Raw genomic sequence first — 20,459 nt, 5'->3', positions numbered from 1 at the left:
ATGTAAGGTTCCCGTAAAGATCCCAGCACCCTCGTGTGCGCGTCTGTGTAAAGCGCGCTGTCGCTTTAAGAAAGAGATCAATCCGTGGACCGAGGCTAAAGAAGGATTACGACCGCTGAGCAGCTAATTCTCTTTCTTTAAAATGACTGTTTAAGAGGTAAGTGAATCATTTGACTTTTTAAACTATCATTTACATAAACTACATGAATGTGAGCTCTGTGCGGTACTGAATGTTCGGGAATCAACTGCACCTCTGCGCTCCATCCTAATGACTGCATCACTACAGAGCCTGTGATCAGCATAGATAACACCAGCTTTAATGCCTATTTGGTTGAACGTAACTGTCTATATAGAGAGAGGTTACTTACGCTTGTTTGAATTAGCTTGGTATTTATGTCTGATTCTGTATCTGGATATAAAAAGACACTGGTTGTGTCTTAATACCTAGCGCGCTGCCTATCTAGACAGCATGGGCCCGAGAGGACTCAAAACGCGCTTATGGTTTCTGAAATGCTATCCAGACGGGAAACTGTTTCCTTCTGGATGGGTTCTGAGTTATACTTCTGGTAGATCTAAGCTAATTTTCTCTTAATGATGTTAGAAGCCAGAGGCAGTGTGTTACAGTAGTATCAGCAGTATATGGCAAAAACCGCTGCTGTTCAATTAAGAATGCAATTTATTAATTATTCAGTCACATACAATAAACAGCTATAGCCCCAGCTCATTATCCCAACTATACGGCTGGAGGTTTATTAATATATCAGCTGGTGTGATCACAACTAAAAAAAAACAACAACTTAAAATCGTTACCTGAAATAAACATTATTTGAAGTTATATATATATTTTTTAAATATTTAATCACTTAATGTACTGAAATTATACAATCTAAAACTGAAATAAAAATGAATAAGTACACCCTTTTCTTTAACGTGAAAGTACGCCTATGGGTGAGACTTCCGGTTCGAGAATAACACGTGCAGTAAACTGTAAAACGTTTGCGCTACAAACCAGTGTGCTCATAATTAAGAAAATACTTTCAAATAATATATTAAGACACACCAACTTGCAACAGCAAACAGCAAAACAAGCTGTTTTGTACAGCTAAAATCACCCCATTTACAAATAGCCACGCCCACACTTATGCAAAGAATTCAAAGGTGGATTAAAAAAACAATAACTAGTAAACTGACAAAACTTTAGCTAAAATTAAAACAAACACAGAAAATGCTTAAATATTAAAGTATTAAAAGAAACAATAGTATTTCAATAATAAAAGCACTGATTTAGATTCCTTGCAGTGATTTGAATCTTTTGAATCAGTTTGAATCAAATTGAATCAAATGTTGATTTGATGAATGAAGGCTATCTTTACGCAAGCATGTGTTTCGTGCAGTATGAATGAATGACATATTGAATCATTTACTTTACCAATATGTTAATACAGTTGTTCACAACTAAAACAATCGTTATCATTTGTTAATTTTGCAAATAGACTACAGAAACATAAGTGTTTTTGTCACAAATCACATGAAAGCACAATAGATAGGTACAAATGGAAAGTCCCAGTTCAAATCGTTTAACTTTGTTCTGCTCTAATTCAGATTCAAAACGTTGACTGTTTGTTCAGTTGGCTCTTTCACAGCCTAGTCTGGATTGCTATTTGCTTTTTATAAAATCAGGCCAGGAAAGCAGTCATTTGATTCAAAAGAGTGTTGTTCAGTGATGATTCACCGGATGACGTTTACATGATTCACAATCATCCTCCTACATACGTATGTGTGTGGATCTCTGCAGTAGTGTCAAATGTTTGTAAAGACACATTGTAACAAGGTTATTAAAGCTCAACTCATTCTGTTGAATCATCTCCACAGTTTTGCAGTCAGAAGTGGCCTTGATTTGGCTCATATGTGGCTGTCATGGCCCTGTCAAACACTGGACCGCAGGAGGACCGTCCCTAACGTCGGCCTCTACTTAGTGGACTTTTTCTGAAGACCCCAGGACTGAGCGAAAGCTTGGTAAGACCGCTGGATTGCACTTCACCATAAATGCATTGCTGGGTCAATAAGCAAGGCTATATTTAGTTCTCTAAACTTAGAATGTCCTAAATAAAAGACTGAATTGTTTATGGGTTATGAAATATTTAGGATATTGTTTCTATATGTGCTGTAAGTCTGTTACATATCATATATTACAGTATCAGAGTTTTAAAGGGTGTACATTTCCACCCACCCTGCCTCCTACAACCGTGTCCTATATTGGAAGTCCTCATGAATGTGCGTAGGGGATCTCTAGAAGGGAAAGAGATGCCATGTGGCATTCGGTCTGCTCCTCTTAGTCATGCTCTAGTTGCCAAGGGTTACTGCGTCATTGTCATAGTTATGATGTGCTGCCATCACACTCAGCGGGTGATTTCTGATGGTTTAGGTGTTTAGTGTGAAAGTGCGAATAAATATGTTTATGTACGTTTGTGGGCGGTTTTAATTCTGGGAGTTTGACATGCTGTCTGTTACTCACATGGGAGACTGCATAATTCATCAGTAGTGAATGGGTCATCATGTCCTGATTCATTGCTCTGCAAGTGGATGTACATTTCCCCAAAACAATCAATGATGTTTTGACACCCTCTCTGTCTATATATTATACGGCTCTCTAAAATATACTTGGTTCTGACTGGTTGGCTAATTCTATCTGTCTGTCTATGTATATATGTATGTATCTATCTATCTGTCTTTCTGTCTCTGTCTGTCTGTCTGTCTGTCTATCTATCTATCTATCTATCTATCCATCTATCTATCTATCTAACTATCTGTCTATCTATTTGTCGGTCTGTACATCTATCTATCTATCTATCTATCTATCTATCTATCTATCTGTCTATCTATCTATCTGTCTGTCTGTCTGTCTGTCTGTCTGTCGTTCTATCTGTCTGTCTATCGGTCGGTCTGTCTGTCTGTCTCTGTTGTTTTGCGTTTTTTATTCTCTTTCTCTATCTATCTATCTATCTATCTATCTATCTATCTATCTATCTATCTATCTGTCTGTCTGCCATTCTATCTATCTATATCTACCTATCTATCTATCTATTTGTCTATTTATTGGTCTGTCTTTCTGTCTCTGTCTGTCTATCTATCTATCTATCTATCTATCTGTCTATCTGTCCGTCTGTCCATCTGTCCATCTGTCCATCCATCCATCTATCATATATCTATCTGTCTGTCTGTCTGTCTATCTATCTATCTGTCTGTCTGTCTGTCTGTCCATCTGTCCGTCTGTCCGTCTGTCCATCCATCCATCCATCCATCCATCCATCCATCCATCTATCATATATCTATCTGTCTGTCTGTCTGTCTGTCTGTCTATCTATCTATCTATCTATCTATCTATCTATCTATCTGTCTGTCTGTCTGTCTGTCTGTCTGTCTCTCTATCTATCTATCTATCTATCTATCTATCTATCTATCTATCTGTCTGTCTGTCTGTCTGTCATTCTGTCATTCTATCTATCCATATCTACCTATCTGTCTATCTGTCTGTCTATCTATTGGTCTGTCTTTCTGTCTCTGTCTGTCTATCTATCTGTTTATCTGTCTGTCTGTCCGTCTGTCCATCTGTCCATCCATCCATCCATCGATCTATCTATCTGTCTGTCTGTCTATCTATCTATCTATCTATCTATCTATCTATCTATCTATCTATCTATCTATCTATCTATCTGTCTGTCTGTCTGTCTGTCCATCTGTCCATCTGTCCATCCTTCCATCATATATCTATCTGTCTGTCTGTCTGTCTATCTATCTATCTATCTATCTATATCTGTCTGTCTGTCTATTTATCTATCTATCGTCTATCTATCTGTCTGTGTGTCGTTCTATCTATCTATCTATATCTGTCTGTCTGTCTATTTATCTATCTATCGTCTATCTATCTGTCTGTGTGTCGTTCTATCTATCTATCTATCTATCTATTTGTCTGTCTGTCTATCTGTCTATCTGTCTTTCTGTCTCTGTCTGTCTGTCTGTCTGTCTGTCTGTCGTTCTATCTATCTGTCTATCTGTCTATCTATCTATCTATCTATCTATCTATCTATCTATCTATCTATCTATCCATCTGTCTGTCTGTCTGTCTGTGTTTTTGTGTTTATCTATCTATCTATCTATCTATCTATCTATCTATCTATCTATCTATCTATCTATCTGTCTGTCTGTCTGTGTTTTTGTGTTTATCTATCTATCTATCTATCTATCTATCTATCTATCTATCTATCTATCTATCTATCTATCTATCTGTCTATCTATCTATCTATCTACAGTCTAATGATGTTGATTGTTTTTTTTTTTGGTGGGCGAGGTTAAGCAGGGACATTGAGCACTTAGAGCACATCCAGTTTTATGCAGCAATACTGCTTTTAGGATTGTGTTTGAGGTCTGCCGCACTCATACTGCAGCTGGCAGTGACTCAGCAAGAGAAAGCAAAATGCTGCTTCTGGAAAAGGCACTAATAATGGATGGCAATACCTTACCGTTAACAAGCTGTGTACTTTTTATTCATCTGACTGAAACTGGAGACTTAAGGAGATGAGACAGAGGATGGATGCTGACATGTTTGGATGACAAGACAGGGCTGCAATTAACTGGATTTAAGGCACTGTCCGCACTGAATCATTCATCCTAATGGGTGGGAATAATCTTTCACACTAATTCTCTGGAGGCTGGGCAGAGGTTTTGCAACAGAAGACACAGTTTCACATGAGGCTGCAACTATTGTTTGGTCGAGGAATCAGATTACACACTTTATTCTTGACTTTAGCTTATAAAAGAGAGCGCTTTTGTAGCGGCTGATGGGATGAAGAAGAATCAAACAAACAAAATATCTCACAGATTAGAGGAGACGCTCGGCAGTTTACTGTGAAAACAGGACACACCCCGAGGGAGTGTGGTTCACTCATACACACTCCCTGAAAGCACTGCTTTCCATGTAGAAATGGCGGCGGTCTCAGACTACCAGCGGCACTATAATGTAAAAGACGAGGTAAAAGATGAGGTTTACCATTTTCTCTACACAGCAGAAATTTTGTATTTTTGTCTTGTTTTCCAATAAAAAGATCTAATTATCCTTAAAATAAGATTTCAAGGTTTGCTTGAGAAGCAGAACTGTGGAGGATAATAAGATTGTTTATGTTTAAAACATTATGTCTTATGTTATGTGTGTGCAGCTGGACAGTGGAGACATGCAGTCTGAAGAAGGTACGGAGTGGCTCATGGAGCTGCTCACCGACGTGCAACTTCAGCAATACTTTATGCGTATTCGTGATGAGCTCAATGTCACACGTCTCTCACACTTTGACTATGTCAAAAATGAGGACCTTGAAAAGATCGGTATGGGCCGCCCAGGTGAGTGGGGCTGCATGTTTTTGAAGTGTATGAGAGTTTTAAATGTTGGAAGAATTGATTTATTTAGTCTATTTGTTTAGTTTTCTATTTATTTGTCCTTGTGTTTTGATTTATCTATTTATTTTAACTGTACAATATAATATAATATATAAAGTTTAGGCTTTCTGGTGTTTTTTCTTCTTTCTCTGGCTCCGCAGGTCAGAGACGGCTGTGGGAGGCAGTGAAAAGGAGAAGGGCAATGTGCAAGCGGAAGTCATGGATGAGCAAGGTATGAGGTGGCTAAGACGACATCTTTGTATGCGAATTTCTTGAAATATTTATTATGCGAAGAGCCACAAAAACATCCCAGAAGAGTATTAACGTTTGATGTGTTACCATGGCAACACTATTTAAGCTCAAGAATCCTTTTGCATTTTACATCAGCTATGTCTTCTTGACCTTATTCTGATCAAGCCCGAAGTGTGAATGCAAGTGAAACACATTTATAAATGCCATGTTTTACTAAATGAGGAGCTACTGCATCTTTAAAGCAGAGGCAGGTGGAATCACCCTCAGCCGTAGTCTCTGTGCTTGGGCCAGCAGGTGTTCACCGGAAAGCGGCCTGACTCTGATTCACAGACCCCTGTGGTGTTCCGCAGCACTTCCCCATCCTCAACTCAACCAGACGGCCAGCCAGCCAATCTCACCTGCCTCATCAGCGATAGAGACATCACGCTTTACGAGAAACTGGGAGACGGCTCTTTCGGAGTGGTGAAACGTGGAGAATGGCAGGCCCCATCTGGAAGAGTGGTAAGAAATGAGCAACTATAGTAATGATGAGCTATCATATGCAAAATATAATGCATAGAATTTCTCCTGTGCTGTAGCTGAGTGTGGCTGTGAAGTGCCTGAAGACAGACCTGTTGGAACAGGATGAAGGTTTAGATGACTTCATAAGGGAGGTTAACGCCATGCATTCCCTGGACCACCACAATCTCATTCGTCTCTATGGTGTTGTCCTCACACACCCCATGAAGATGGTGAGGAATGATTTTTAAGTACTAAAAATGGCATTCTTGGGCTGCAAAAAACATGTTCTTAAACCACTTCTTTGCAAAAGCATTTTACAGACTCAAAACTTTTCAACACTAGTGTAAATAATGTTCCTTTTAAAGGATTAGTTAACTTTCAGAACAGACCAATTATTGGTTTGTAAACATTAGAGATACGCGCACATCATGGTTGCAGAAAACCCCGGAGACGGCTAGAGAATTACACGGATACAATACGAAATAGTTAAATTTAAAAAGATTATAGATTATATTGATTAGATGTAATTTTTAATATGTTCCCCACATATTACAAGAGCTTGTCACCCAGCGATAAGCACCGTTATTCAACGGCTTAGATAGTGGGAGAGTATTACCGGTCCAAACAGGGGTGACGTTTTTGTGGGCGGAGCCTATCTGGTGACAGAAAATGACGGTTTTCAAGTGGTAGTCTATGAAGCCATGGAATACATTTTTTTTATATTTCAAAATTCTGACTTTATTCTTGCAATTCCGAGATTATATCTCAAAAATTCGAATAAGGAAAAACAACTCGTCATTCTCTCTTTTGCCCTCGGCTCAGAAAAGGAGTTTATATCCCACACTTCTGGCTTTTGTTTTCCTTCAGAATTGACAAATGTGAGATAAATAAATGTTATGTAAAAATGTTAATAGTAATAGGTTTAAATAATATATCATGCTGTAACTGTAGCGTTAATACAATACGTCCCCTATGAACAGCATGTGTGAATATTATGAAGACCCATTGTTTAAATCAAATTCATGTTTTAAAAGTAGAGCAATTATAGCAGTTTTCATCTATAGTATGTACATTTAAACGTATGCATTTAGCTTCAAATGGCATCTTTGACAACAGTATTCTAAAAAAAATTATTTGCATTCCGATTTTGACATCTACTTGTTTACCTCCACTTGTTACCAGTGTTTTTCTGAAACCACTATATGCGCACAGCTGCAAGTGATGTAACTGTGACGTCTACTCCAAATTGGTCTATAAACATTTCCTGTTAATTTACTCCACCCCCATGTCATCCCAGATGTTCATGTCTTTCTTTCTTCAGTCAAAAAGAAGTTAAGGTTTTTGAGGAAAACATTCTAGGATTTTTCAATGGGTTGAAGGTCCAAATTGGAGTTTGGACCACTTCAAAGGACTCTACACAATCCCATCCAAGAAATAAGAAAAAAGAAAAAAATATATACTTTTTAACCATAAATGCTTGTCTTGCTCTAGCTTTTTTATGACCCTGTCCGTCAAAATGACGGACAATGTTAAAATCTAACACAACCTCTGGAACCGACCCAGTGTTTACAAAGCGATCGTGCAAAGAATGCCAAACACCCTTTATAAAAAAGTTAAAACAGCGATGTTGGACGTTTTTGAAGTTGGTGGAGAAAATGAACTGGAGTTTTTTGCCCTACCCTACACTTTTACACCGGAGTACACAGACGAAGAACAAACCACACGTGACCTTTCCAACGTAATTACGTAATGCGTAAAAATAACCTATCCTTTAAAGGGGACATCGGATGCAAACTTCACTTTTACAAGTTGTTTGAACATTAATGTGTGTTGGCAGTGTATGTACACATCTACCCTATAACAATAAAAATCCATGCAGTGGTTTTTAATTAATCTGTAAAAATAATATCCCCTTTTTCAAATCGAGCCATTCTCAGATGCCTGGTGTGGCATCACACCAACAGAGGCCGCTCCCACCATAGTTGATTGACCTGAGTGTTTTACTTCAGATCAGCTGTAACAGTCAGATCAACAGTCAGAACTACATAAGACCCTTATTCTTTGGCTGAGATCTTGTAGAGCCCTTTGAAGCTGTATTGAAACTGGAATTTGGACCTTCAACCAACTGAGCTCCATTAAAGTCCACAATATGGAGAAAGATCCTGGAATGTTTTCCTTTTCAAAAAAGAAAGATATGAACATCTTGGATGACCTGTGAGTATTCTGGAAGTGAACCAATCATTTAAAGAGCTTTTAAAGCACTGTGTCCATCTTTCTTTGTGTTTCAGGTGACAGAACTTGCCCCGTTGGGTTCTTTGTTAGACCGCTTGAGAAAGCGTCAGGGTCATATTTTGATATCAGTGCTGTGCCACTACACCGTTCAGATCGCCTGTGGCATGGCGTACCTGGAGTCCCGGCGATTTATTCACAGAGACCTGGCTGCACGCAACATCCTTTTAGCCTCTAACGATCTTATTAAAATTGGTGACTTTGGTCTAATGAGGGCCTTGCCTAAAAACGATGATCATTACGTGATGCAGGAGCATCACAAAGTCCCCTTTGCCTGGTGAGAAGAGTAATATACCTCATTCTACCTATTATTAATTCCCTCAGCCTACATCAACATGCGGTTTGCTTTGCAGGTGTGCTCCAGAAAGCCTAAAGACCAGAACCTTCTCCCATGCCAGTGATACTTGGATGTTTGGAGTAACTTTATGGGAAATGTTCACTCATGGCCAGGAACCTTGGGTTGGACTCAATGGTAGTCAGGTATACTCTCATACCTGAGTCTGAAATCGAATTTTTTGTAAGTAAAGTTTGTGTGACATGTATGTGTCCTTCTGTATAGATTCTCCATAAGATCGATAGGGAGGGAGAGAGGCTTATCAAACCAGAGGACTGTCCACAGGACATTTATAACGTCATGCTGCAGTGCTGGTCGCCCAAACCGGAGGACAGGCCGACATTTGTGTCCCTCAGGGACTTCCTTGTGGAGGTAAAGTCTTGGATAGTAAGAGCAGAGAGTGATTATACTGAATAGAATGTCCTTGTGTCAAAGTCTCGCACGTACACAAGAATGTCAAAATAATTATTTGTTGTTTTAATTAATGAACTCTTTCTAATTTGTTTATAGACAATGCCCACTGACATGAGGGCACTGCAGGACTTTGATGAGCCAGACAAACTTAAAATTCATGCTAACGACATCATCACCATCATTGAGGGAAGGTGAGGACATGTTTTGGACGAGTTATTTTGAAATGTTCATCTCTCTTTCCTCTTTCCTTTCTCACCAGGTAAATGTTTTCCAGATAATATCTTAATAATTTGCTTTTGTACAATGCTAATATAAAAACCAATTATTTGGCTGCCTTTATAAATTAAATTATTTGTGATGTTAATGAACCCCTAACCCCCTGTCCAGCACCGTTTCTGCATAAACATAAATGCTAAATCACCTTTAAAAAGTTTTAAATCTATTTTTACTCTTTCTTCTATGCTGCAGAGCAGAGAACTATTGGTGGAGGGGTCAGAACAGACAGACCCTGAAGGTAGGACAGTTCCCTAGGAACGTGGTGACCTCTGTGGCCGGTCTGTCTGCTCATGACATCAGCCGACCTCTCAAGCACAGTTTCATCCACACAGGCCATGGAGACACAGACCCACACCGTAGCTGGGGTGCCCCTGACAAGATCGATGAGTAAGATACCATTTACGAGTGACCTTTTGTTAACAGACACTGTCATTTTGATCTCTCAGAGAACAGCCTGCTTTACTTGTGTTCACCACTAGAGAGCAGCAATATGTTATTGTAAACTCAAAGGCCCCTGTTGTCCAAAACAGTATTCTAAGGTTTCCCAATACAGGCTATTTTTTTGTATTTCTGTATTTTGTATTATGACAAAATTGCTTGTTTTCAAACTCTTTGTTAGCAGAAACTTGGAGTTTTGATATATTGATTAACCATGATTCATTTTGTGATTTTTTTTAATGTTTCAAGGATTTAATAATCTTCTACAGCAGTTGTTGAGGGATTTTTTTTCTTGTTTTTTATTTTCTTATTTTTGTAATTTTATATTATAAAAAAATTGGATTCAAAATACAGCAAAAGCAGTAATATTCTGAAATATTTGCACTATTTAAAATAACTGCTTTCTAATTAAATATATTTTAAAATATAATTTATTCCTGTGAGCAAAACTAAATTTTCATCATCATTACGCCAGTCTTCAGTGTCACATGATCCTTCAGAAATTATTGTAATATGCTGATTTGATGATAAAGAGATTTATAATGTTGCAAAAGATTTCTATTTCAGATAAATGCTGTTCTTTTGAACTTTCTATTCATCAACAAAACCTGAAAAAAATCTATTCAGCTGTTTTTCAAAATAATAATAAGAAGAAATGTTTTTGAGCAGCAAATCAGAACATTAGAATGATTTCTGAAGGATCATGTGACTGGAGTAATGACGCTAAAATTCAGCTTTAAAATCACAGGAATAAAATACGTTTTAAAATATATTTAAATAAGAACAGTTATTTTAAATAGTAAAAATATTTCAGAATTTTACAGTTTTTGCTGTACTTTGGATCAAATAAATGCAGGCTTGATGAGCAGAAGAGACTTCTTTTAAAAACATTAAAAATCTTCCTGTTCAAAAACTTTTGACTGGTGGTGTATGCAGAGGTGGATTTTGTTATTTACCCAGTGTGCTTTGTGTTCAGTCTGTACCTTGGTAATCCTATGGATCCTCCGGATGTTCTTGGGATGGATTCAAATGCAACCAAGCCCACTAAACTTCCAAACCGGGCTAAAAGTAAGCAATCCCTTGATATTGCTGAGTTGTGGTCTTCTGTACTTCTTCAGATTCACCACTTTCTCTTTCATTCTGCTTATCTTTTTTCATTTCTGATCTTTTCTGCTTCAACTGTTGTGTCAGAACATCCTCCTCCTAGACCTCCTAAACCAGCTGTTCTTCTTAAGAGTAAGAGCTATTTCTCTTCTTCTAAGAACCACTGCATGACAAAAACAGTTTTCCTAAAGTTTGCCCAATGGCTTGTTCCCAGAACCGTTTTACGACTCCGTGCTGGATGACGATGATGATTTGATAGTGACGGGTGTGAAGAAGCTCTCTCTCAAGACTCCCACGTACTTAGGTTTGCGCCTCCGCCCTTGGGAAAGCACTAGTCTGAGCGATCGCCTTAGCGAAGTTTCGCTCATTGACTTTGGAGATGATAGTTTCAGCTCTACATCACCTTCCCCCATTACCGAAACCCCCAACCCCAGCACAGTGAAGCCACCTGCGTCCTACTCCGGTTCCATCTTGGATATGGCGCCGCCGCAGAGCCCTAATCGAGCCCTGCCCAACCCCATGCACCCTACTCCAGTGGTGGATTGGGACATGCGGCCCCTGCCGCCTCTTCCAGCATATGATGAAGTGGCCATTGAGTGTGCGGAGCAAGAAGACATGGAAGTGAGCTCCATAAATGCATCTGCGTCACAGGAAGATGTTGTATCTGAACAGACACCATCAGAAGACGTTAAAATCGATGGTAAACGCAGCGTGGAGGACAATCTCTTTCTACCAGCCAAGCGTGCTGAGGAAACCCACTCCTTCTCACAATCAGCAGACATCTTCAAGGAGCTACAAAGGGAGGTGATGGTGAAGCTTCGGGTCCCTCCGACTGGACGGTCCCTCCCTTCTTCACCCCTCCCGACTCCTTCAGCTCTCGCCCCGCACCGCCAAATCATCCTACCCTCCTCCTATGAGGACAAGCCTCAGATCCCTCCAAGAATCCCGATCCCGCCCATGCGGCCCTCTAAGCGGGCAGGAATATACGGCAGCAGATTGTCAGTTTCCCTTGGAGACAATGAAGACGGGAGCCGATGTCCACCTCAGATACCCCCGAGGGATCATGCTTTATCTCAACCCAACTCTCGGGCACCAAGCCCCATGGTGCCGCAAGGCGGTTCCCCTCAGCAAAGATCCAGCCTCTGTTGCGTTGGGTCATTGGGTTCCTGCTTGTCCCCATCGTCGTATTCTTCTGCGCCATCCAGCTCCTCCACCACGTCCACGGCCACCACTACAAGTTCTCAGTACGGCTCCACTGAAGTGGCCCAGAATCCAGCTAAAAGTCCTTGCATTGTTCCTATCGTGTACGGTGGTGTGAAGGCCAGCAGCACTCATTACTACTTGCTACCTGAGAAACCAGCATACCTGGACAAGTATGACAGGTTCTTTAAAGACTCTGAGGGAAGCGAGGAGAAAAGAACTACAAATATGGCCACTGTGAGACCCATGGTTCAACAGCAAGTTAACAAGCCCAACGCTTCCCCCAGCCACACCAGCGGGACCTCCAACAGTCTGGCCTGGCCAAGCAGCACCCAAACAGGTGCCTACAACCGTGTAATGCTCCAACAAGTAAGTAAATTATCACTATATGCTCTCACCAGTGGCTACTCAATGATTTCATGATTCTAACATGGCTGAATGGGTGTTTCTGTAGGTGCAGGAGGCAGTACATGGAGTGACTGTAGAGGAGTGTCAAGCAGCCCTTCAGACACACGGCTGGAACGCTCAGGAGGCCGTGAAATATCTGAAGGTATCTGTGTGCTCAAAATAGGGAGGTACTCATGGATGACAAAAGAGCATTTACAGTTGAGGTCAAAAGTTTACATCTGCCTTTCAAAATGATTAATTTTTTTTTTACCAAAGCAAGAGGGATCATGCAAAATGCATGTTACTGTGTATGTAGTACTGACCTGAATAAGATATTTCACATAAAAGATGTTTACATATAGTCCACAAAAGAAAATAAAAAGCTGAATTTATAGAAATGACCTGGCTCAAAAGTTTACATCCTTCAGGTCCCAGAAATTCTTTGGTTTTCCAGCATTTTTGTGTATTTGAACCCTTTCCAACAATGACTGTATGATTTTGAGATTTATCTTTTTACACTAAGGACAACTGAGGGACTCATATGCAACTATTACAGAAGGTTCAAACGCTCACTGATGCTTCAGAAGGAAAAACAACATATTAAGAGCCGGGGGATGAAAACTTTTGAACAGAATGGTGATGTGTAAATTTTTCTTATTTTGCCTAAACATCATATTTAGTTACATGTTTCCCAGAAGACAAAATAAGTTAAATTTACCCTGATCTTCAAAATGTTCAAAATGTTTTAACCACCAAACTCACTATTTTAACCACCAAACTCACTAAAATCAAACAGTCCCTTATGGCACACATACATCACGGAGACGTATATTTGACGTCTGCATTTACATCTGCAAGACGTTTTTTTATATTGTTTGCTCATCTGCAGTACGTCTATAGGACGTTTCCTATTAGATGTCAAATAGACGTTTATTAGATGTCTTTAAGATGTTTATGATTTAAAACATATGTAAAACTGACATCTTACAGACGTCTGTCAGATGTTTGTCCACAGCAGATGCTTTCCAGATCAAGCGATCTTTAACAGACATCTTGCAGATATACGTCATCTGGGGTCACTGTTGGAAAGGGTTTAAATACACAAAAATGCTGGAAAACCAAAGAGCCACAAATTTGTGGCAACGGAAGAATTTTTCTGAAGAACAACAGGCAGTTTGACTGTTCAGGACAAACAAGGGACTCATGAACAACTATCACTAAACAAAAAAACACAGCTGTGGATCATTCAGGTAACAACACAGTATTAAGAATCAAGGAGATGTAAACTTTTGAACCTGTTCAGTTTTATAAATTAAGATATTATTTTCTCTTGTGGACTATATGTAAACATCTTTTATGTGAAATATCTTATTCAGGTCAGTATTAAATAAACAATAAAATGCATTTTGTATCATCCCTCTTATTTTGGTAAGATAATTAACATTTTTAATGATTCTGACCTCAACTGTACATATGTATTGATTCCTAATGTAGGTGGAGCAGTTGTTTCGACTGGGTTTGAAAGCTCGGCCTGAATGCGTGGAAGCTCTGGAGAGATGTAGCTGGAATCTGGAGCAAGCCAGCACCCAAATGCTGGACTCCTATGGTCCATCTAGACATAGGTAGTATATGATAATTAAACTGGATCAGACTTACTTACCCTAATGTCATTCCAAATCTGTATGACTAGCTTCTTTTGTGGAACATAACAAAAAACATTTGAAATAAGTACTTTCTCATACAGTGACAATCATTGGAGTCCAGTGTTGTTCTGGACCCCATTGACTTTCATTGCATGGAAAGAAAAAACCTCATTCTTCAAATGTCCTCTTTTGTGATATGCAGAAAACGTTAATTCGTTATCTCACAGATATCTGTCTGATTTGTGTCAGGTTCTAAGTAGAAGAATCAAGCTGATCTCCATTCCACTGCAGCTAGTTCCGAGTTTCATCTACAGCTCACTGACTGTGGACCAGTAGATATTTGCAGGTCATTTGAATATTCATTGCTTTACTGCTTATAATCAATGCAAGACAAATGCAAAATTCACTTACTTGAAGTACAACAGTGCAATGTGAATCATGTACATCAAATTGTGTTTTATGTACTTGCTTAAGTTTTAAAATAAAGAGATTTGCTTTTCAATGCATTATATGTGATTTTACAGCATTCAGCCTGTGAGATGTTTGTAGTTTATTTATTCAGAATATTTTATGCAGGGGCATAGGGATGATTTGAAAATGAAGGCGTTATGTGAATCATATCAGCACAGCTAATGAATATTAATTGAGTGACGTGACTTGTAGGTCACTATGCCACTGATTTTATGTAAAGGTATTGCAGGGTACTATATAGACACAGTAAGCTTTTGAATAGATGTATTGACCATTTAGGTGTGGTCACATTTACAGTTGTTCTGTGAACTTTCACAGGCAAAATCTGTAATTTCAACTCTCATACATGATGTTGCATGCAGTTCACAGGCCTTGTTGTTGCTTAAGCTTTTACTAGTTTTTCATTCATTTTATTCTATTTAATGGTACTAAAATTAGTAGGCACAGCCACAGATCACTCACTGTTGGTTATATTTTTAAATAATGTTTTAGATCTCAGGATGGTCTCTTCCCTTCTAAGTAGGCAGTTCTTGGCCAAAATAAGCTGGGATGAGGACGAGATAAGTCTTGTGTAGCCAGATTCATGTTAGAATAAACCCATTTTGATGTGCCATGATGACTGCAGACAATATACTTATAAATCCACCTACTACATTAATAATTTATAAATTTCCTTGTTAGCTCATTGTCTTTTTGATCATGTAATGTCATTTGTTCTCAGTTGCTGATTTAGTTGTTTTTCAACTTGAAAAAGTGTTTGTACTGCCTTAATTTTAAGTTTACTCAACTCAAATATCCACGTTTTCATGTAGTACAACATAACATTTCATGTTGACTAAACTTAAACTTAAAAAGGCAGCACGAACACTTTTATAAGTGTTACTTTTTTCAGAAACTTTTTTTCCCCTCACTTTTTTTTGAAACAACCTTTTTTTTTAGTTTGTGGTGTTTTTCTCAACTGTTTGGAACTCCATTACGCATTTTGCGATTTTGCTCAGGTTCATATAACACAGAAATTTCACTTTGTGTGAAGATGAAAAATCTGTGTTAATGAAATTACCTTATCTGTTACATGAATGGAACTGAATAACAGCTTTTTTATGTGCATTTTTCTTCTGTCAGGACATGTTGACCGTATGTCACTTTACACTTTACATCAATCACGCACAGACGTCTGGCTAAGCAAATTGAGGCTTCTGCTCTGTGCTTGAGTTCTCTGTAATTTTCATCTGCCTCTCGTCCAGATGCTCTGAATTTGTAGTTATATTTTACCTGCACTGGTTTTGTGTTCATGTCTATGCAATTGCTGTTGCAATTCAGTTTTTGGAATATAGCCTGTGTCAGTGCTCACCTCATGTAGGTTGCATCCCACTTTTTCTAAAGTGAATGGCAGAATGCTGGGCTTACTGTAAAAGCTTTATAAATGTTTGTTGTATAATGTTCTATCTGTATTTTTGTATTAAGTAAATATTTAAAACTGCTGTGTTTGGGGTTTCATTATTTCACCTGTCTTTTTGAGTTTGCACAATTATGGCTGCTATTCAACGCCAAATACAAAATGTAAGATCCTTATTAAATCAAGCAGACTCATTTAGTCTGGAAGCAGTGCTGGAAGTAGGAGCTCACTGAGCCTTGAAATGGAGCTGCACCATGGGGCCCATTTAGCCCAGAGGTATAGCTACACCATGAATTTCCAGAAGAGTCATGACAAGATTTATAAAACAAATACACAATTTTATAATGTACAGGCCTTGGTGGTGTCTGAAGAATAGAAATAAATTTCTGTAAAATAATAAATAAAAAAAAAAAAAACAGAACAAATTCCTGAATTTTAAGACTTAACTTATTTTTGTAAAATGTGTTTGTTAGTTTACAAGGCATCAAAGAATACTTGAAATATGGATACTGATAAAACCACCATTTCTCAAATCCACCATTAGATGTCAGTATTATGCTAAAGAATTAAAAATGGCTTTGCTTTGAAAGTTACTCATATCATATTTCATATTCCCCAGACTCTCTTAGGTCATGAATTTATTTTCAATTACACTAATAGCACATCTAGAGCAGATATGATAAATAACCCCAAGATTTATAGACGATAAACAACTTCAATTGTTTATGGAAACTCAAATTATGCTTTATATGGCTTATGATGTCATATTTTATGACTTAGTGTCATAATTATGTTTTTTAAATGTCATAAATATGATTTACCAAAGCATTTTTTTCTTACATGGCAACAATGGGCTTCTAGCATTTATGTTAAAACATTTAACATAAATCTGTAACTTCATATTGTACATATTTTAATAATTTTTTGAGATAGTTTAGTTTAATCTTAGAGCAGGGCTATCTGGAGCCGTCAGATATTTCTGAATAATCACCACTACTGATTTAATGTATCACTCTGCTGTTTCATGCTTGCTCATTTTCAGCCATATCTACTTTATTTTTCCTTCAGTAGTAAATTTGTACATTTTATGGCTCTGGCTTCCGGTCTCATCCGCGTCTAGCTGTTTTTAACTGTACAAAACAGCTTGTTTTGCAGCTTGATATTGCAAATTGCAGTGTCTCATATTACTTTAATGTATTATCTTAATTTTAAACACACTGATTTGTAGTGCAAACAGTTTCACTGTTTACTCCACGTTGTCCTCTGGTTATTTTTCTATAAAGGGCTAATGAACCGGAAGTCTCGCCCATAAGCTTACTTACGCGTTGAAGAATGAGGTGGATTGTGTCAAACAGTGTTAAAGTTTTCCCCAGTTCCACGGGGAAAACACCATTTGCTTTTTGGCTTATTTTTCTTCGCGGAAGCATTGTGTTGCTCTACAATTACCAAACTAAAGTCAGTTTTTCATGAAGCTGTTTAATAAGTTGGAAAATGCACAGTTGGCCAGTTATTATAACCCCAACAGTGACCTATCTGTCCCACCACTAAGGAACTTCAAAACTGAATGTTTTTAATTTTGTCGATGTTTCGAAATTAGTAATGCAACTTAAACCTTTCTATAGCCTACCTTTGTTATATAGTAATATTCTGCTAATTTTATTGTGCTCAGTGCAAATTTCTCCCTTGTGTTTATGGATAGGGAAACAAAGTAGCCTATAAATCATTTGACACTTAGTAATTTATGACTTCCAAATTTAACTCTGTAAGCTATTTATTTGTTTTCTACAGCTTTCTTTTTCCAAAAGTCTACAAATTTGTTTTCTACAGATTTGTTTTCCCAAAAGCCCACATAAAACAAAAACTGATATTTTCTCCTAGTAAAAGACGGTATATATTATATCTGTAAGTCAAATTGTAATGTAAAGTGTGGCTATCAGTTAAATTCTTGTAGTGATGTAATTTATGGATTCAGTCCTTAAATAATAAATTACACTTATTTGTTCTGCTAAATCGATACTCAGTCAATAGTGAGACTGTGAAGGTGGGCATCTCTCAGCCTAATCAGTAATTGATTGGAGGGGCCTTAACATCCCATAGATAGGTGTAAGCTTTGTCCCTTGGTGTTTTTTGTTCTGTTTCAGGGGCTGACTGATTAATTGAATTCATGGTATTTAGATTTGTTAGATACAGCTGCAAAAACAAAACCGGCTGATTCAAACTGGATTGGTTTCGGTTTGTTCTGTACACATTGCAAACCAAAGCAAGTAGCACGTTTGCTAAACGTGAAAAAGAGAGTATGTGAGACTGATCTGTCGAGTCTCAGCTAGCCTTGTGACTTGTCACACTCATGCAAGTGATAGTAATACACCAGAGTTATCTAATTTTGAAGGTGCTGCTGACTCTTGCTTCACAGTGTTGGTGTGAATGAGTGTGTTTGGTTGAGGTGGACAATTTGGCAAAAACATCTATACTTTGGAATGTGAGAACACTTTTGATTTAAGATTTTAATAATGTTTTTATTTACATTTGCATGACAAACAGTTTTGGTTTTTGTGTTGGGTGGCCACTTGATGTCCAAAGTAAAGCCCTGAAGCAAAACCAATTGAGAAACCTGATCTCGAATACTCTAGAAGGCATTTGAATGAACCGTGCAAAAAAAAATTCCATTCAATAATTCTTTTGTTTATTAAAACCCTGTGGTGCATAAAGCTGAATATATTGAAATGGCTCTGATGCATATTACTGTAGTAATTCAACTCAGAATTGAAGTACTATAGGAGACCTAAGACGTTTTAAACTCTTATCGAAAAAAAAACCTGCTGTGTTCATGTAATATCCAATGACTCTTGTTCCTGCTGAGATGAGACCCTAGATGTGATGCCACAGGTCAGGTCTGTGTCTACTGCAGTTTGGCTTCTGCAAACCGCTATCACAGAAGCATCTCAGACAACTGAGATTCAGATCGATAACACTCCTGTTGTAAACAAAGCTGCAGTGCTTCCCCTGGCCCATGAGTTGGCCTGGAATAGCAAGGCAGCTGGTGATTCTTCAAACCTTTATATACAGTTTTTTCATCATCCTCTAAATCTCAGGGGGAAGATGACACAGTTGGATAAACTAAAAGGTGTGCATCTGGAAAGGCTGTGTGTTCGTTATTACCAAGAGGTCTGAAAGTGCTGTCTGCAGTGGTTGTTTGTCCATACAGGGAAAGGGGACGTATTCCCAGCCTTATTGTCTTGCATTTACTGGAGCATTAAAAGCTGTGTCTGAGACCTAAAAGTTCTGTGACTTATTGCCGAACCTGAGTATATTGATCCCGTCACACTCAAATGATGTCTAGTTCTTCCCTGAGCACCAGAAAGGTTCATTCAAAGGTGTTAAACCCAAGGGTTACAAGATATATAATGTGTTATTTAAAGGTATATTCCAGGTTATTTGCGCTGAGCAATGCACTTAAAATACTTGATATAAAAAAGCAAATAATTAATATTATTATATTTTTGTATAATTTAGAATCACCATTCACCATCGACATTTAAATGTAAACCAGGATTGTATCATGAATGATGCTTTTTGTCAGTGTTTCTGCACTGCATCTACATTCTAAATTATGGAAGGCTGTTTCCACCACTGCCTAAAAAATAAAAACAAGGTAATTTCATTATTCTGGCTTTTTTTTTTCTCAAAATCGGATGATATAAACTATAAAGTCAGAATTATGAGATATTAGCTCGCTTTTCTGAAGAATGAAGTTAGAACTGTAAAATAAAAAACTGGCAATTCTGATTTTTTTTTCCCTCAGATTTGCAAGATAAAAACTTGCAATTGCTAGAAATAATGTCAGAATTGTGAGGTTTTTTTTTTTACTTTTTACCCTCTGAATTACGCGTTTGTATCTCGAAATTCTGACTTTTTTTCTCAGAATTGTGTGTTTGTATCTGCAAAATTCTTAAAAAATTACTTTTTTCTCACAAAAAAGATTTTGACTTTTTCTCAGAGTTGTAAGTTTGTTTCTCGAAATTGACTTTTTCTCGCAATTGCAAGTTTATATCTTGAAATCCTGACCTTTTTTTTCACAATTGCAAGTTTATATCTCAAAATTCAGACTTTTTTTTTCCTTAGATTTGCAAGATAAAAACTTGAAATTGAGAGTTTTTTTTTACTTTTTTTTCTCTGAATTACGTGTTTGTATCTCGAAATTCCGACTTTTTTCTCAGAATTGCGTGTTTGTATCTGCAAAATTCTGAAAAAGTGACTTTTTTCTCATAACTGAGTTTGTAGCGAAATTTTGATTTTTTCTCGCAATTGCGAGTTTATATCTCTAAAT

At 37.8% G+C, this 20,459-nt stretch overlaps 1 protein-coding gene across 6 annotated transcripts; it reads left to right on the top strand.

Moving 5' to 3' along the window:
- The first annotated feature begins 23 nt into the window (after nt 1–23).
- Nucleotides 24–16,216, top strand: tnk2a (tyrosine kinase, non-receptor, 2a). Of its 6 annotated transcripts, XM_051098615.1 has the most exons (17): nt 24–157; nt 1,873–2,016; nt 5,214–5,391; nt 5,589–5,659; nt 5,953–6,180; nt 6,258–6,410; nt 8,469–8,746; nt 8,823–8,949; nt 9,029–9,175; nt 9,314–9,408; nt 9,686–9,880; nt 10,908–10,999; nt 11,123–11,167; nt 11,250–12,604; nt 12,690–12,785; nt 14,117–14,244; nt 14,515–16,216. In XM_051098615.1, exons 3-17 carry the CDS (start codon nt 5,229–5,231, stop codon nt 14,519–14,521), a joined length of 3,180 nt encoding a protein of 1,059 aa, XP_050954572.1. In that variant the 5' UTR covers nt 24–157; nt 1,873–2,016; nt 5,214–5,228; the 3' UTR covers nt 14,522–16,216. The 6 variants fall into 6 exon arrangements, with proteins under 6 accessions (XP_050954572.1, XP_050954574.1, XP_050954570.1 ...); XM_051098613.1 differs by lacking the exons at nt 24–157; nt 1,873–2,016 and adding an exon at nt 4,433–5,029 and having other exon boundaries at nt 5,974–6,180; XM_051098612.1 differs by lacking the exons at nt 24–157; nt 1,873–2,016 and adding an exon at nt 4,433–5,029.
- Nucleotides 16,217–20,459: the final 4,243 nt, after the last annotated feature.

The sequence above is a fragment of the Labeo rohita genome, chromosome 24 (assembly GCF_022985175.1).
Source record: "Labeo rohita strain BAU-BD-2019 chromosome 24, IGBB_LRoh.1.0, whole genome shotgun sequence".
Taxonomy (NCBI): Eukaryota; Metazoa; Chordata; class Actinopteri; order Cypriniformes; family Cyprinidae; genus Labeo; species Labeo rohita.
The sequence above is the reverse complement of the archived record's forward strand: the minus strand, read 5'-3'. Positions and strand labels throughout refer to the sequence as shown.

Coding starts and splice junctions, on each gene's coding strand:
- tnk2a (XM_051098612.1), top strand. CDS start 4,982: ATGGCGGCGGTCTCAGACTACCAGCGGCACTATAATGTAAAAGACGAG. Junction 6,181..6,257: donor AGGCCCCATCTGGAAGAGTG/GTAAGAAATGAG, acceptor CCTGTGCTGTAG/CTGAGTGTGGCTGTGAAGTG. Junction 9,409..9,685: donor ATCACCATCATTGAGGGAAG/GTGAGGACATGT, acceptor TCTATGCTGCAG/AGCAGAGAACTATTGGTGGA.